Source organism: Nomascus leucogenys, chromosome 24 (assembly GCF_006542625.1).
Source record: "Nomascus leucogenys isolate Asia chromosome 24, Asia_NLE_v1, whole genome shotgun sequence".
In the NCBI taxonomy this organism is placed as follows: Eukaryota; Metazoa; Chordata; class Mammalia; order Primates; family Hylobatidae; genus Nomascus; species Nomascus leucogenys.
In genome coordinates, this window is record NC_044404.1 from 15,210,031 (window position 1) to 15,227,473 (window position 17,443).

Sequence of the window (17,443 nt, forward strand, 5' to 3'; positions counted from 1 at the left end):
GAACCCTCAGGTGAACCCCAGTGGCTGTGGGTTGGTGCAAAGACCCCTCCAGATGGGGGAAAAGGAGAAAGACTGATATGGGCAGAGAAAGACTGATATGGGCAGTAAAAGCCTGGAAATGGCTTTGAGGCAGAACTTGAAAGGTTTGTGACGTCCAGTGTTTCAATCTAGAAGGACTGGTCACTGGGAACAAAGAGAAGCTAGAATTGAAGTCTAAACAGTGATAAGTCCTCACTGCTTGGAAGAAGTAAGTTCCCTTGTCCATTTTTGCTCATCCAGTTTTTGAAGAAAGAATAAGGTAGCCTTCAAGTTTGTAGGGAAGCTAGGTGCCCAGAAAACTGTCTCTGACAAAAACAGTGTATCAGGATTCCTTTTCAAGTACAAGGGATTAAAAAATGCAACTCAAACTGCTGAAATGAAAGAGGGAATAATTGGCTTATGTAACTGAAAAGTTCACGGGTAGGTTCTGGCTTCAGGTGTGGTGTGATCCAGGACTCGAGTATTCGGATATTATCTGAATCCTGTCCTAGTCTCATTGGCTCCTCCCCTCCCAGTGGCAAGACAGCTGCCATCAACTCCAGGCTCCATCATCACAGCCTGAGCCCCATTGTAAAGAGAGCTCCTGGATCCTGGTCCAGAGATTTACCACTGATTGGACTGACTTGGGTCATGTGCCTTCTCCTGAACCAGTCACAGTGGTCAGGGTGATTCAGTGATCTCATTAGCCAGACTGGGTTATATTTTCATCCCTGAACCACAGGTGTTGACAATGGGGGCTCCCCAAAGGGAAATGGAGGTGCCATGTTGAAAAGAAGGGTCATAGATGTCAGCCAGACAGAAACGTCTGCTGCCCAGTCCAGGGGGAGATAATAGAGAAATTTGGAAAGAAAAGGCTGGATGAGGTGGCCTCTCAGAGGAAGCGGTAGTGTGGAGGCTCAGCTTGATGGCTGTGCTAGGAGTCTTCCTTGTACCAACAGGATGGCCCAGGAAGCTCCCATCCCAAGTCAGCCCACCTGACTTGTGATGAACTGGCTACAACTTGCTGCTTCTAATCCTCAGTGGAAAATGTGCTCATTAGGCTGGGCACGGTGGCTCATGCCTGTAATCCCAGCACTTCGGGAGGCTGAGGTGAGCAAATCACCTGAGGCCATGAGTTTGAGACCTGCCTGGCCAACATGGCGAAATGCTGTCTCTACAAAAAATACAAACATTAGAAGGGCGTTATAGGGCACGCCTGTAATCCCAGCTACTCGGGAGGCTGAGTCAGGAGACTCACTTGAACCCAGGAGGCGGAGGTTGCAGTGAGCCAAGATCATGCCACTGCACTCCAGCCTGGGCAACAGAGTGAGACTCCGACTCAAAAAATAATAATAATAATAATAAGTAATTTGTCTGTGGTTTTACATTAAGCAACTGAATTGGGATTAAAGGAAAAAAAATTCCTTTATTAAAACAACAGTTAATAAATACTAACTTTAAAAAAAGAAAAAGAAAATGTGCTCATTGAGGGCTGGAGGAGGCAGCTGGCCAGGCCCTGAGCAGAGGCCAGCACTTCCTCATCCCTCCTGCCCAACCAAATTCCCAAGTAGGCAGGAGCAGACTCTTCATAGTCATCAAGGAGGCCCGGCCATGGGCTTTGGGAATGAGCAGTCCTTGCTGCCACCACCTGTCGGGGACCCAGCCACCCTGGTGGCAGGCAGGTGCCTGCCTCTCCCACCCCCACCCAGATGGTGTTTTTGGAGATTCACATTCCTCCTGGTGCCAGAAGCACCTGCCAAGTGATTTTTGCAGCCTCTGCCATGAAGGTGTTACCCAAACCTCCGGCAGACCTCAGGGGGCTGCATCCTGCAGTGCCAATCCTCAGGTTAAGTGGGGCTGGAGGTCTGCGATTCCTTGACTTCCCCAGGACATCCCTGCTTCTGAGCCTGTGACTGTCACCCTTCCAGGGCAGCGACATGGTTGCTGCCCAGCCTGTGTGTGGTGAGGGGTGGTTGAAGGCATGCAGGACAGAACCGGTTTTCTGGGGTGTGGAGCTGGGTGGGCCCATCCCCCCATGGGAACTCTGGGCAGCAAGATGGTAGAAGAGGATCCTCCTGGCACTCGGGGCACCGAGGAGGGTCTGGCTAAAGGTGTGTTTACAGGCCAGCGGCTTCACCGGCAGAGCCTCTGCAGGGAAGACGGTTTCAACACCACCTAACGGACAAAACAGTTACTATGCAATATGAGAAAAGGACAAAGGCTTTATTACCTGAGTCCCTGCACCCTCCACACCCACCTGTAGTAAGAATTAGCAAGCGGCTCTCCGGGCCGGGGAGCGCCGTGGCAGAAGCCCTGCGGAGGAGTGGGTGGGTGTTATTTGAGAGTCTTCTCCTATTTGGGGATTGCTGTACTGCTTCCCGTCACCCCCTGCTGAGTGTCAGGATCATATGACACAGGCCCAGAGGACATGGAAATCTCCACCAAGCCAGGTTCCCGTTCTTGCCTGCCTGCCACCAGGGACTGGGGACTGAGGGAGGGATGGGAGGGTCCGTTTGGCAAATGGGGACAGAGGTGGTTCAAGAAGATGGAGCTGTTTCCAGCTCCCCATGCAGGGACCAAGCAGGAGCGGGGAGGCCAGGCTGGGCCTGAGAGGGTCAGCCCCACAGAGGGAGCGACACCAAGCCTAGGCTCACCTCTCCCTGAAGGCTCAGGGTGGCCAACAGAAGCATGGTCCTGAGGCTGGCATTTTCCAGCCTACAGCTGGCAGAGTTCTCACTCCACAGGCAAATCATTAAGCTTAGGAGGCTGCGAGCTGAGTTTCCCTGTGGCACCTCTGGTCACATACAGAGCTTTCTGGAGGCTTTGCAGGGGTCTGCAGTAGAGAGCCGGTGTGGCTGCTGTGGCGGCCCTGGGCTGGGCTAATCCAAGACTCCCAACCCCACTCAGATGCTGGGTCAGCTGAGCAAAGAGGCTGAGGTTCTGTGACCTCAGGCCTCCCAATCCAGGGAAAAGATGAAAATGGGGGTAACTCTCCAGGGAGGGTTTCAGGGTTGTCTGCCCAGCTGCAGGCCCGGAAAGGAAGAGTACACAGGGCTTTTGTCTACCTGCAGGGTGTCTTGAGTCTGGCAGCAGTACCCATAGGAGAAAGGGAATAACTCAGTGGTTACAAGCAACAGCAAATTTCCTATGTTTAACTGCATGTTCTCTCCGTGGCTCAGTTTCTTTTGTAAAATGGGGATGTCCCCTAGGGTTCTTAAGGGGATTGAGAATTCATGCACATGAAGATTTCCATCAATCTCAACACATGAGAAGGGCTCAGAAAGCGTGACTGTTATCACCTGGGCAAAGGCGACAAGCACATTCAAGATCAGAGCAAAGATGCATTTCTTTCCTGCCATGTGCTATGCCCGCAGAAGTGCAGAACAGAGGAGGTGCCCTAGTCCACTGGCAAAGACCCCCACCCCCTCTGCCCTGGGCAGTGGGCTCTGCCGGCCTCCTCATCTCTGATTCTTCCTTTCAGGACTCCCCTCCTCTGCTGGGTACCTGCTTTGTTGTATACATTAATACATTCGTCCCGTCACTGCTTAGCCTTGGGGGCCTGGGAGTCCTTGTCTCTTAAGATGACCTTGCCCATGACAGTCATTGTGTCTCTGTCTTTTTTTCTTTTTAATTTATTCATTCATTCATTCATTCATTCATTCATTTTAGACAGAGTCTTGCTCTGTCACCCAGGCTGGGGTGCAATGGTATGATCTCGGCTCACTGCAACATTCACCTCCCAGGTTCAAGCAATTTTCCTGCCTCAGCCTCCCAAGTAGCTGGGATTACAGGTGGCTGCCACCACACCTGGCTAATTTTTTGTATTTTTGGTAGAAACGGGGTTTTGCAATGTTGACCAGGCTGGCCTCGAACTCCTGACCTCAGGTGATCTACCTGCCTTGGCTTCCCAAAGTGCTGGGATTAAGGAATGAGCCACCATGCCCATCTGTGTCTCTGTCTTAAAGCTTTAACCCTCCAAGGGCAATATGATTCCTTATTTTTAGGACAAGCATCATCCCAGTGTACTAAGATCACATTTGGATCTTAATAATAGCCCAACTCAATAATAGCAAGAGTGGTGGCCAAGGGGGCACTCACAACCTACTAGGTGCTGCTGGACCAGTGCACGGCAGGGCGGCTGCAGAGCCCAGCAGACCTGGGCTTGATCCTGTGCCCTGCCAATGTCTGTGAGCCTCAGGCGGGGACCACCGCAGCCCTACATGGGGTCATGAGATGAGGGCTGTCATCCAGCACATGGCATCCACCTGCTCAGGGGTGGCAGCAGCCATGGTCTCTGCAGGGCTTCATGGAGACAGTGGCAGGTCAATACAGAGCGCTTGTCACTTGGAAGTGACCTCCATTTGACTGTGGTGGGTGTGGGACCATTCTCTAGGCATCTGATTTCTTTCCCACTCTGTGTGTGTGTGTGTGTGTGTGTGTGTGTGTGTGTGTGTGTGTCTCTCAAGCAAACACCCTGGTGTTTACTGGACACACAGACCCCTTGCTATCCACAAAGCCACCAAGATAGATGGGGTTTAGACCAGGATACCCCTTTCACGGGGGCCTGCTGGAGAATAGGGTGTTGGTTGGTTGTGTATCTGGATTTATTTTGCGGGGAGGGCTATAAAAATGAGTTTTTAATGGAAAATCTGAAACATGCTACTGCTATATTTAGATTTTTTTTCCTTGGGGTATAATTCACATACAGTAAAATGCTCAGCTCCTAAGTGTACAGTTTGTGTTCAGTTGAGTTTTGATATTTGGGTGCGAGGCTGTTGATCAGGGCGTCCACCCTGATGGTCAGCTGGGGACGGTCCCTCCAAGCCTGGACTCCACTCAGAGCCCCCTAAGCTCTCCGCTTCCCTCGTTCTCTAGACTTGATGACTCAGCCTTCAGCACATTCATCTCTGCTGTTTCATCCACCCTTCCTGGGCTGGGGAAGCCCGAAGGTCAGGGTTCTGCATTTAGTGAGGCCAAGGTTTTCCTCCGGAAGATCAAGGAGGTTTGCCCTTTTCCGAAATGATCATGATGAGCTACATTTGACCCTCATGGAGAACCTTCCGGAGAGTTTCCACTGAGATGATTGCTTTGTTTAATGTTTACCACAGGCCTGAGAGACTGGCCTTGGCTCCATTCAGATAAGAGATCAGAGGTTGCTTGTCCACAGGTCAAATAGCTGGGAAGTGGGGGAGCCAAGACTGAGCCCCAGCTGGCTGACCCCAAACCTGCGTGCCCGCCTCAGAACTGCACTGCATGCCTCCCAAGAACACGGCACGGAGCACGGTGTTGGGTGTTGGGTGTCGGGTGTGAGCAGAACAGAGTCCCTGCCCTCGTGGAATGGACGGGCTGGCTCCATGGCCACACCCTTCTCCAGGGGCTGTGTGGGGAGTGTCCCCAGTGGAGGGCCAGAACCACCATGCGCTGAGTGGCTGACTCACTCATACCCTGCTGAGGGGCATGCCTCCCTCCACTGGCATCCACCAAGCCAAGCCTGGTTGCCGCCTGGGCCCTGCTGGCTCAGGAAGCCCTTGTGTCACCCATAGACCTTGCTCCTCTCCTTTTGGAAGGTGATGGTATGGGAGTTGAGGCTGGAGGTGCTGGAACCAGACCATCTGTGTCCAAACCCCGGCTCTGCTCTTCACCCTGTGTGACCTTGGCCAAGCCATTTAACTCCTCTGTGCTTCAGCTTCCCCATCTGTAAACTGTGGATGATAATAATAGGATCTGCTTCCTGGAGTTACTGTGAGAATTAAACTAGTTAAGCAGGTAAAATACAGCAAAGCTTAGAGCATATACTATATGCTCAAGAAGTATTAAGAAATATGTAATTGTTATTATAATAAATAATAATCATTATTGTTACTTAGACCTTTGGCTTGGGGAGGCTGGATTTACAAACCTACAATTCACCAAGAGTCTTAGCAGTCTGAGAGGTTGCCTTCTGTTAAAAGGTGGCTGCTGTAGCTGTAGCCATTAAGTCCACTTTCCAGAAGTGGAGAAAGTGGAGAAAGGTGGAGAAAGAGGTAAAGCCTTATTTTTTGTAAGAGTCAGTCCTCCTAAGGGACTTTTTTCTGCACCTCACTGGCCAGAAGTGTGTCACATGGACAACCCTAGCTGCAAGGGAAGCTGGAAAATAGCATTTTTAAAAAGTGGGACTCATTGCTTTTGCAAACTAAAGGAGATGGGCTGCAGAAGGGCAAGGGTCTGCCCCAGCTCCCTTTGCCACCTGGTATGGACCTTTCCTCTGAGTGGGTACACCACACCCCCTTTCCCTTGGGGAGGAGGCCCCTGGGGACCTGCTGCACGGCCTGTCTGCTGGTATCATTGTCCCCCCTGAGGGCAGCACCATTGGTAACAGTTGGCTCCCTGGGGCAGGAGGGCCACCGTTTCCCAGACAATGTTTACTTCCTGCTACCATGGCCAAGAGAACTCTGCTAAGTCTATGGGTTTTGGGCCCCTCTACTTAAAGGCCTGAGGGCACTGTGGTTCCCCAGCGTCAGCAGAAAGGTACCCAATCAGTCTTTGGGCAAAGGCCAGGAAAGTTTTTTCCAGTAAGGATGACTCCTTCCTCAGTAGCTGTCTTGCCTTTGGCAAATGGCTTTCTCCTGTCATTGGGTCATCAGCCTGAGCTGTACCAGATGCTTAACAAATACCATCTTCATCTCACGCCCTCTAGCCCAGCGCCAACAGGAGAGCTCTGTGCAGTCATGGCAGCGGTCTGGATCTGCACTGTCCTGTACCCTAACTCCTAGCCACGTGGGTGCCCTTGAAACGTGGCTAGAGAAACCGAGTTTTTCATTTTAATTAATTTACACATAAGATAGTCACCTGTGGCCACGCGCAGTGGCTCACACCTGTAATCCCAGCACTTTGGGAGGCCGAGGCGGGCAGATCACAAGGTCAGGAGATCGAGACCATCCTGGCTAACACGGTGAAACTCCGTCTCTACTAAAAATACAAAAAATTAGCTGAACGTGGTGGAGGGTGCCCGTAGTCCCAGCTACTCGGGAGGCTGAGGCAGGAGAATGGCGTGAACCTGGGAGGCGGAGCTTGCAGTGAGCCAAGATCGCACCACTGCACTCCAGCCTGGGTGACAGCGCAAGAAACCATCTCAAAAAAAAAAGAAAAAGATAGTCACCTGTGCTTAGCAGGTACCATACTAAGCAGTGCAGCTATAGACCCTGCCCATGAGGGGAGAAACACAAAATCGGTAGCATTCATCTAGACTCATAAAGAGTGGGTCCCTCTAAGGGAACCCATATTGTGAAGGCCCAGAGAGAGACAGTGACCGGCCCAAGGTCACACAGCAACGTAATAGTTCCTCTGAGGAAAAAACGCAAGTCTTCCAACGGCAGCTTCTTTGTTGTTTCTTCAGAAATGTGGTTGGCCCCATCTGTGGAGAGGGGAAGGTGAGTTGTGGACGCAGTGCTCAGTGTGCCAGGCACATGTAAGCGCTTTACGCATGTCTTATTTATTCCCATCTCCCCCGTTTTACAGGTGAGGCCACCGAGGCCCAGGGAGGAGAAGTGCCTGCTGGTGGCCCCAGAGCTGGTGAATTGAGAGGCTGTGCTCTTGGAGCTTAGGCTGAGATTGCAGTACCAGGGCTGTCTCCACTCCTGGAAGATTCTGGGGGATGCGAGACCTGGGCCTCCACGCCCGGCTGGGGCAGGTGCAGTTAGCAAGCTCCGATAAGCCTCTCTCTTTCCGTGGAGTTGTTTTTCCAGCCTGGTCTCCTAAGACTTGGCTCCTGCAGGTGCCGCACCTGGTGACCTGCCCTGGAGGCTCCCATCAGCTTGTTCACAGCCTGACTGGAGGAGCAGGGCTTAGGCATCAGGTACACCTGTTAGGAAGGTGCACGCAGGAAAAAAATCTGCCTTTGCCACTGTTAGTCAAAGAGAAAGGCACATGGCACCCACCTCCATCTCGCTGTCTGCTCTCATCTGAGTGCAGGGTGCAGAGAAGACCCTGGCAGATGCCTTTCCTGTGCCTGCCACGCCTCCCTCCTGTGCAGTGCTCAGGCAAAGCCCGCTCCCCTGGTTGCCCCATTTCATGGTGTCAAAATCCCCGTGAGATGAGAGTAGCACTGCTGGCATAAAACACAAGACGCCCAGTTAAATTTAAATTTCAGATACGTGATGAATCAGTTTTTAATATAGGTTGGGACATATACTGAAAATGATTTGTTGTTTATCTGAAATTCAAATCTAACTGTGCGTCTAGGGTTGTTTGTTTGGCATTACTTTGTTTTGTTTTGCTTACTCTGGCAACCCTAAGTGGGTGGCATCTGTGCAGCATACATGACAACTGAGACCCAGAGAAATGACACGAGGCTTGTGCAAAGTCATGAAAGGCCCCGGCCAGGCCTGGGTTTGAAGCCAAGTCTCTTGGAATCCTTTGCCTTCTTCCTGGACAACAGTAAACAATCTTGGTGGCTTCCTCGGGTGGTTGGAGGAGACCCAGAAGTCACTGAAAAAAAAAAAGAAAAAAAAGACGGAGCACAGTGGCTCATGCCTGTAATCCCAGCACTTTGGGGGGCCGAGGCAGGTCCATCACCTGTGGTCAGGAGTTCGAGACCAGCCTGGCCAACATGGTGAAACCCCGTCTCTACTAAAAATACAAAAAAATTACCCGGGCATGGTGGTGGGTCTGTAGCCTGTAATCCCAGCTACTCCAGAGGCTGAGGCGGGAGAATTGCTTGAACCCAGGAGGCAGAGGTTGTAGTGAGCTGAGATCGCGCCAATGCACTCCAGCCTGGGCAGCAAGAGTGAAACGCCATCTAAAAAAAAAAAAATTTAAACAAAAACAAACCTGCCTCTTCTACCTGTGTGACAGTGGACATACTGTTAGCAGTCACTCGCACCTTATTGTGAAATAGACTCTTAGTGACAGCCAAGTAGGGAACAGGGGCCCTGGCAGGATGAGAGATTGAACAGTATTGATCAAGAGGAGAAAATTCCAGCCTTGGCGACTGCTAGAGACAGTGAGCTGAGGCAGGAGCGCTGAGGGGTGGTTGGGGCTGAGGCCTTTTATAATCTGACCTCTCCAGCCTTCTTCCTGTTCTTCCTCACCTGGCACCCATTTCCTGGTCACTCAAGACCCTCCAGCTTTCCAGCCGCCTTTGCTCACACCGTTTCCTCCTTCCCCAGTCGCATCCTCCAGGGCCCATCTGGAATGCCACCAACTTCTCAAGGGTGTCCGAGTGCTCCGAGCAGATGTGGCCCCTTCTGTATTCTGTTTCTTCATGTGTGCGTCTATTTGGAGGCTTCTTGAGGCCAGGAGTCTTCCCTTCTCTCTCCTGGCCTGGAGTGTAGGTGGGCCCCAAATGTTTACCCGGAATGAGGGCAGGCGCGTGGCCCCAAAAGCAAACCTCCTACTTAGGAGTTTTGCTAAGAGACTTGGACAGTTCCCGGGCTGCCTCCGTGGCATATGAGGTTTGGGGGTCCTTTGACGGTGGGGTCCAGGAGCACTAGCCTGAGAGTGGGGCCTGTCTGGAGCATTCACCCCAGTGCCCCGTGCCTAGAGCCGTGTGTGGGCTGGGGCAGGGGCCTCTCCATGCTGGGTGGATGGAGCTGTTCGACAGACATTACCAAGTGCCCGTGATGTGTCGCACAGTCACTGTTTCCAGCACTGGAGACCCAACAGTGAAGGAGATGAGGCAGGATATGCGATCGGGCCCCGCTCTCGGATCGCCGCTGGGGAGCGAGTGAGCCTCCACGTCACTATGGGATTTTGTCCGGGTTGCCTGCCGTGCTGTTGACGCTGGACAGGAGTGGAGCCGTTGTAGGTCTCTTGAGGCTGTGACAGTGAGGCTGAGACAGACCGATGGGAAGGAAACCATAAAGAGGGGAGAGGAGCTCCCAGGCAGGTCACAGCTCTGCGGAGGCCCTGAGGTGTGGCGAGTCTAGCACCTTCCAGAACTGAGAGAAGCTGGCAGCCTGAAGGAGGCCTCAGACAGGGCCAAAGAGGCAGCTAATATGCCGGGTGGGGCGGGGAGGCTGTCGGCACTGAGTGAGATGTGCGTTGCACCTCAGAGGCGCCCTCGGGCTTCTGTGGGGAGGAAGGACTCGGGTTAGGAGGAGCTGGGAGGGCAGGGAGGTGCCCTGGGAGGCCTCCTGTTCCTACAGGGGTGGCTGGGCCCATCATGGCCTCGGGAAGTGATGTGAGATGGATGAGGAAACAGGGGCCGGAGTTGCCACCACCCTTTTCCCAAGGCCGCTGGTGGGAGAGAGGCGCCCCATCCTCAGGGCTCAGCCCTGCTCCCCCTCTGCCTGCTCCCTCCCCTGGACCTGGCTCTGCCCACTGAGCCTCGAGGCCAGTGGATCCCTAGGTAGTCCAAAGGGTTGTAGTGACTTAGACATTGCCAGCAGGCACTGATGGCGAGGGTAGGGCATCTAGGAAAGGGCAGTGCATTACCAATATTGCACTTTCTCTGTGTACATGGCATTCACGGAGCACTTCCTGTGTACATGGAGCACTTCTTATGTACACGGAGCACTTCTTATGCACATGGAGTGCTTCCTGTGCACATGGAGCACTTCCTTTATGAGGAGGGGCACTTCCAGTGCCTCCAAGGAGCCTCACAGCCAGTGAGGGTTAGACCCATTTAACAGATGCAGTGTCCGAGACTCAGCAGGGAGGGACTTGCTCATCAGCCACCACATGCCTGGCTGGAGACCTGGTGACTCCAAAGCTGTGCCCCCAGCCACGCCCCTTCCATGACCCTCAGGGGCGAGGACTGTGCACCAGACCTCCAGGGAGCACACATCCCCTTTTACCAGCAGGGACGCTCCTGGCTCTACCTGCACGTGTCTGTTCCAGCCAGGGCTGCCCTTGGCCCCTCCCCTGGTCCTTCTGTAATCTGGAATGGAGGGAAGGGGAAGGCAGTGTGGGGAGGGGAGGAGCCCATGAAGAGGGTGGGCTGGCCGGGTGGCCAGCGCAAGGCTGGTGAGTGCGGCGCCTTCGTCTGTTCATTCTCGAGGGCAGCCAGGTGCCAGGTGCTGTTCTAGGCATGAGGATGCAGCCATGGACAAAACAAACTCAAGTTCCTGCCCTCTGGGGCCTTACAACCAGCCTGTGGATAAACAGATCCATAGGGCATGACAGGCGCTGATGAGTGCTGCGGAGAAAGAGCAAAGAGGAAGGAGGCTGGGACGCAGGGAGGCGGGGCAGAGTGTGCTGAGCTTCCACCATAGCAGTGATGGACACAGAGAGCCCTGCACCCCCACCTGCCCCTGGAGCCCACGTTGAGTTTGGGAAGGAGACAGATAAATACAGCATCACACAGGGTGGTGAGAGAAGGCCCTTCCACGCAGGTGATGTGGAGTGGACGCTTGTGTCACAATGAGGAGGCAGCCACAGGAAGAACCAGGAAAGGGTGTTCAGGTGGAGGGCACTGCAGAGACAGAGGCCCTATGCTGGAAAGAGCGTGGCATATTGTAGAGAGAGGGACCAGTGTGGCTGCAGGTGGGAAGAGGGAGAGGATGTAGGCAGAGGCCTGGCCCCAGCCAGGGCTGCCCTTGTCCCCTCCCCAGTTCCCTCTGTGATGTAAAATGAGGGAAGGGGAAGGCAGTGTGCGGAGGATGGGGGCGGCCCAGTGGCCAGCATGCGGCTGGTGAGTGTGGTACCTTTGTCTGTTTATTCTCGAGGGGACCTGCTTAATGAATATTTCAGCGTGTCCTTCCACCGTCTCCTAAGTGAGGTTTGCTCCTTCTCTTAATGCACTCTTCTAAGAGTTATGCAGAGGTACACGTAGCCTGGCGCCTGTGCACAGCCTGATCGCTGCCTCCAGCAGCCCTTAGCAGTTCTGTTTTCACTGTTGCCCAGGTGAGCTGACCTGGTCTTGGATGTGTCTATCCGCCCGCAGGACTGAGAAGCTGACAATACCTTGGTTGACACGGCTCTCACTTTGGGAGGATGGCGTACCTTCTGGGTCCCTTCCTGAAGCACCCCACAGCCTGAGGAGACACCGTGTTCTCCTTGGCCCCATTTCTGGGGCCTCACTGTACGTAGGGTTGGATTTAAGTGCTGCAGAAACCTCTGCCCTCGGTGTCACCTTGTCACTGCTCATTAGACCCTATTTTCCTGCAGGACAGTCAGGTGCAAATGCACAAGTTCTGTTTGTACACAGTGCTGAGCTCCTCGAGGTTATGTGTTTTGCAAAACGTATTGAATATGCCTTTCTATGGCTGTTTCCCAAGCATGAGACCGGGAGTCCAGGCTGTGGAGTCAGCCAGGCCTTGGTTCAAATCCTAGCTCTGCTATGTACTAACTTTATGACCACCTGGAGTTACTTCATCTCTCTGGGCCTCGATGTCCTCATTTATAAAATGGGGTTGTGATGGTCCCTGCATCTGAAGGTTTTGGTGGCTTAAATGAGATAATGCATATGAAACTCAACTCAGCATGCTGTTGGCTCGTGGTTATGATGCTAGCTCCTAAGACCGTCGGCCACCGGAGTGGACACACTGAGTGCAGGACAGCGTCAGTGGAGTCCTCGGGAGTCGTAGTGGAGGGGTCTCACTAGGTGTGCTCTGCAGACTGTGGGTGGGGCCTAGAATTGGCGCTGAGGCTCTTTGGAATAAGGCAGTGGCCTCCCTTCACACATGTAGGAAAGGCCCTGAATGCAGAGCAAACAAAAAAGCCAAAGCAACCTCAAACCATCCCCAGAAAATGCGAGTGAGCGGCAGCCGACGTTCCTGTCCTCTAACCCTGTGCCCTTCTCCCCTAGTGCTCCTGCGGGAAGAAGTGTCGCGGCTCCAGGAGGAAGTTCACCTTCTCCGGCAGATGAAGGAGATGTTGGCGAAGGACCTGGAGGAGTCGCAGGGCGGCAAGTCCTCCGAGGTCCTCTCGGCCACCGAGCTCAGGGTCCAGCTGGCCCAGAAGGAGCAAGAGCTAGCCAGAGCCAAAGAAGCCTTGCAGGGTGAGTGATGAGTCAGCGGCGGTTCCTTTGCTGGGGGCTCAGGCCCCAGGGATCTGGGGTCCTCCCCATGCAGGGGAAGTGACGCAGAAGGACACAGGGGTCTCCCAGCACCCACTTCCAGCCACGGCTGCCCTGTCCCTTCTTCGAGTGGAATTCTGCATCTTGTGGGGTGGGTGCAGATGCCATTCCTTCCTCCAGTGTGACCGTCGCACATTGTCCATATGGCTGGATGTGAGGTGCCTCCCTCTGGGGTGTGAATGATGGGTGGGCATCTTGGCTGGACCAGGACGCTGACCTAGCAGCCGAGTCCCTCTTACCCAGCACCCTCGGGGTCCTTTGGTGCCTCCACTCAGGGCACAGTGTGGCTACACTGGTTTCTCTGCTGGAGGACATGTCTGTGTCCCATGTGTCCCTCTTGCTCACCATCATGGGCTCTCCTGGGCCCAGAGGGAAGAGTTGGAAGATGACATGGTGTAGTGTCCAGGGGGTCTCTTGAAGACAAGGACCACAGACCTGTAACTACCATGTGGCTGATATGTCTTCAGCCAGAAATTAATTTAGGAGATGAGGAAACTGGTGTCCACATGCTCAGCCTGGTTTCCCTGGAGGGACCCACATCTCCCAGGAGGCACCTGCCCACATTCTATGGGGCTGGAAGAAGGGTCTCAGAGGGTTATTTGAGAAAGATCGAAAGCCATCATGTAACCTGTCAGCGGACTCCACAGTGCTTGGAGAACTCAGGCATGAAACATCTGGGGAAAACACAGCCTTTGGGGTCTGCATTGATTCTCTTAAGCCCCCTCAGTGTCTTTGCTTCTTTTAGAAAAGACAATAAAGCTTGCAACCTGCTTTCCACTTACCATTCACTAGAACAATGAATCCTCTTTAAAAATGTTGTTTCTGAAGCTAAAGCAGGTTTATTAATTAGGTTAATACCATGCTGCTGTAACAAAAAGACCCCAAAACACAGAGGCTTAAAGAATCTGTTTCTTCCTTAACCACCCCACAGTGAGCATTTGAGGCCGGTTGGATGTATGTGTTCCCCTGGGTCCATGAGAGACCCCAGGGAAAGAGCGGGAATCGAGGGCCAGAGATTTGCCTTTGCAAGAGCTTGGTCATGTGACCATCCCTAGCTGCAGAGGGTTCTGGGAAATGTAGTTTCTAGCTAGGTGGCCTTGTCCCAGCTAGGACTCTAACAGGGTAAAAGGGAGAATGGATTTTGCTGGACAGTTAATCAGCTCAGTCAGAGCCAATTCCCTGACAAGAGGTGTGATGTGGGCAGCAGGCCAAGAAGGCTATCTGTCCAGTGCCCACCTGACCATCCCCCAGAAAGCCTGGGAAGTCCTCAGTTGAGGGTGAGCCCGTATCCAGAGCGTCACAGCACTCTTGACAAGTGTTCTTTTCAGCAGTACGTGTTGCTCTCCAAGGCAGGTAGATGACCCTCTTCTTCTGGGGTCTTGTTTCTGGTGGGGTCACAGTGGCAGTGTTTTGGGTGGTCTTTTGAAGCTGTAATAGACATTGGGGTGCATTGTGGCCCAGCTGACACGGCATGCCTGGGAAGTCATTTTGCCAAGTAGGTGCACTTTGCCTCTGTGCAGCCACCCGGCAGACCAGGCAGATCTGGTGAGCCAGCCTCCACGCCCAGCTTCCCAGGATCCTGTAACATCCGTTCTCCTTCTCAGGATGGAGACCCAAGTCTCGGGAATCTCCCACAAGCAAGTGCTGCTGGGCCCAGGCTGTGCAAGCTGTTGTCGTTTGGTCTTGCCAAGCTTTATCACGTAGTGGAGAGTAGGGACTGGCTCAGGAAGCAGCCAGATGCTGCTCAATCACCTTTCCCACTCTGTGTCCCAGGGACAGAGGTGCCGACCTCCACATCTTTGACCAGGTACAGGATTCTCACCCCTATGTGCTCTTCCGGATCTGCAAGGAGGAGAAAAACCTCCCTTAGTGGTTCCTGGGCCTACAGGGATGGGCGGGGGCTGGCGGCGGGAGTTAAGCAGAGGCTCACTTACACCACCATCCCCAGCTCCTTGGAGGCTACAGCCTAGCCTCTGTAAACCTACAATCTAGGATGTACAACCTAGCCTCTCCATTCCTGATCTGAGTGATGGGACATTAACAGTGGCTTTGCAGGAGGTTGTGAGAATGAAACGAGGTAATGTCTGGAAAGGTGATAGATAGTTCCTGCTGTTATCATAATGTACATCCTCCTCCCTTTAGCCCACAAGGCACAGAGCTGTACAGGCAATCTTTACTAACTCTGTGCTAGAAGATTTCTTATCCACCACCAAAGATCTTTGGCCTTGCCCAGGGACGCAGAGATCTACCCCTTTGTAGGAATATTAATATAAGCAACAAGGACTTGTCAGTATTCATGAAAAGGAAACTTTATTGAGCACCTACTGGGTGCCAACACTGTTGTAAACACGTGACCTACCATTCACCTCAATCCTGCCAGGAGCTAGAAACCCCATTTCTCAGGTGGAGGCGCCTGAATGAGGTTCAGGGAAAGTAAATAACTTGACCAAGGTGACAGAGCTAATTAGCAGCAGAAGCAGAGACTTTTTCCCACTGCACAGACACGCCTCATCTTCCCTCTGGGTGTGGTCGCAGGGAAGGAAGTTGGCCCAGATGCCAGAGACAGAAGCCATTCTTACTTCAGTGGTGGTGACAGCAGACTCAAGTCAGATCTGGGCTTGAATCCCACCTCTACCACTTATTAGCTATGTGAGCTTGGATGCATTTTTTTTTTTTTTTTTTTTTTACTTTTTTATTTTCCTCTAAGTTCTGGGTTACATGTGCAGAACGTGCAGGTTTGTTACATAGGTATATGTGTGCCATGGTGGTTTGCTGCACCTGTCAACTCGTCATCTAGGTTTTAATTAGGTATTTGTCCTAATGCTGTCCCTCCCCTTGCCCCCCAACCCCCAACAGGCCCCAGTGTGTGATGTTCCCCTCCCTGTGTCCATGTGTTCTCGTTGTTCGACTCCCACTTACGAGTGAGAACATGTGGTGTTTGGTTTTCTGTTCTTGTGTTAGTTTGCTGAGAATGATGGTTTCTAGCTTCATCCATGTCCCTGCAAAGGACATGAACTAATTCTTTTTTATGGTTGCATAGTATTCTATGATGTATATGTACCACATTTTCTTTATCCAGTCTGTCATTGATGGGCATTTGGGTTGGTTCCAAGTCTTTGCTATTGGAAATAGTGCTGCAATAAACATACATGTACATGTGTCTTTATAGTAGAATGATTTATAATCCTTTGGGTATATGCCTGGTAATGGGATTCCTGGGTCAAATGATATTTCTGGTTCTAGAGCTTGGACGCATTCTTTAACCTCCCTGCCCCATGATTCCTTTGCTGAGAGTAATAGTAACAATGCCTGTTTTTCTTATAATTGGGACTAATAAACAGTAGCTACTTCATAGGGTTGTTGTGAAGATTGGGATGTAAAGTGCATGGCCTGGTGTGTAGTGCCATTAGTGCCAATACTGAGATCTGCTTGGAGATGTTGCTTGTCTGATTCTCATGAGGGGTGGCCCAGACCCGAGACCACCCCCTGAGCCCGTCCAAGCTCAAGGTAGCAGCATTCCTGAAAGGCAGTGAGTTGGCACCTTCAGCCACGGCGAGCATCCTGCCTGGAATTCTACAAAGTCATAAATAAGATGCTTCACCAGCCACAGCACATGGTGAGTAAATTGCAGACAGATGCGGGCAGAAGGAGTCCAGGGCATGGAAAGGGATTTATATGCCCATAATGAGGAGAGGGGGAATAAAGGCACCAGCCGAGCAAGCAGCAGATGTTGGGCGACACTTGTTAACATCCAGTGTCCCTAACGTGGGAAAAAGCAGAGCCCCAAAGACTGCCCCCTGGCAGATTCCCTCTCCAACTAACTCCCCCGCCGTCTTTGTGTTTGAATGAGACCCGAAATTTCTAGCATGTGAGAGGAATAGGAACTCAAGCAGGCACCCAAAACATCAGTCTGCGGTTACAACACAAAAGCAGTGAAAAGAATCTTGTTTGGGAAAAACGGGGGCTTAGAAGATTCCTTTGTTTCTTTGGAAATGACTGTGGGAATATTTGGTTTTGAATTTTGGTCCCATCATGAGCTTAAAGGCAGAAGCCTGAATGATTGTTTCAGAGATGTATATATATTATATATATTTTTTGTTTGTTTTGTTTTTTGTTTTTTGTTTTTGAGACAGAGTCTCACTCTGTCATCCAGGCTTGGAGTGCACTGGTGAAATCTCAGCTCGCTGCAACCTCTGCCTCCTGGGTTCAAATGAGCCTCCAGAGTAGCTGGAACTACAGGCACACACCACCATGCCCGGCTAATTTTTGTATTTTTTTGTAGAGATGGAGTCTTGCCATGTTGCTCAGGCTGGTCTCGAACTCCTGGGCTCAAGCGATCTGCCTGGGTTGGCTTTCCAAAGTGCTGAGATTACAGGCATGAGCCACCAAGCCCAGCTCATCAGTGGTATCATCTTATGTATAAACTGC

The 17,443-nt window shown here is 52.3% G+C and overlaps 1 protein-coding gene across 9 annotated transcripts in view; it reads left to right on the plus strand.

The window, feature by feature from the left end:
- KAZN (kazrin, periplakin interacting protein) overlaps nucleotides 1-17,443 on the plus strand; it is a 1,203,323-nt gene that overhangs the window by 1,043,791 nt on the left and 142,089 nt on the right. For all 9 annotated transcript variants that reach the window (XM_030805689.1, XM_030805686.1, XM_030805692.1 and 6 more), the window contains one exon: nucleotides 12,746-12,937. In XM_030805689.1, the coding sequence (XP_030661549.1) occupies nucleotides 12,746-12,937 (192 nt within the window). The remainder of the gene's footprint in view (nucleotides 1-12,745; nucleotides 12,938-17,443) is intronic.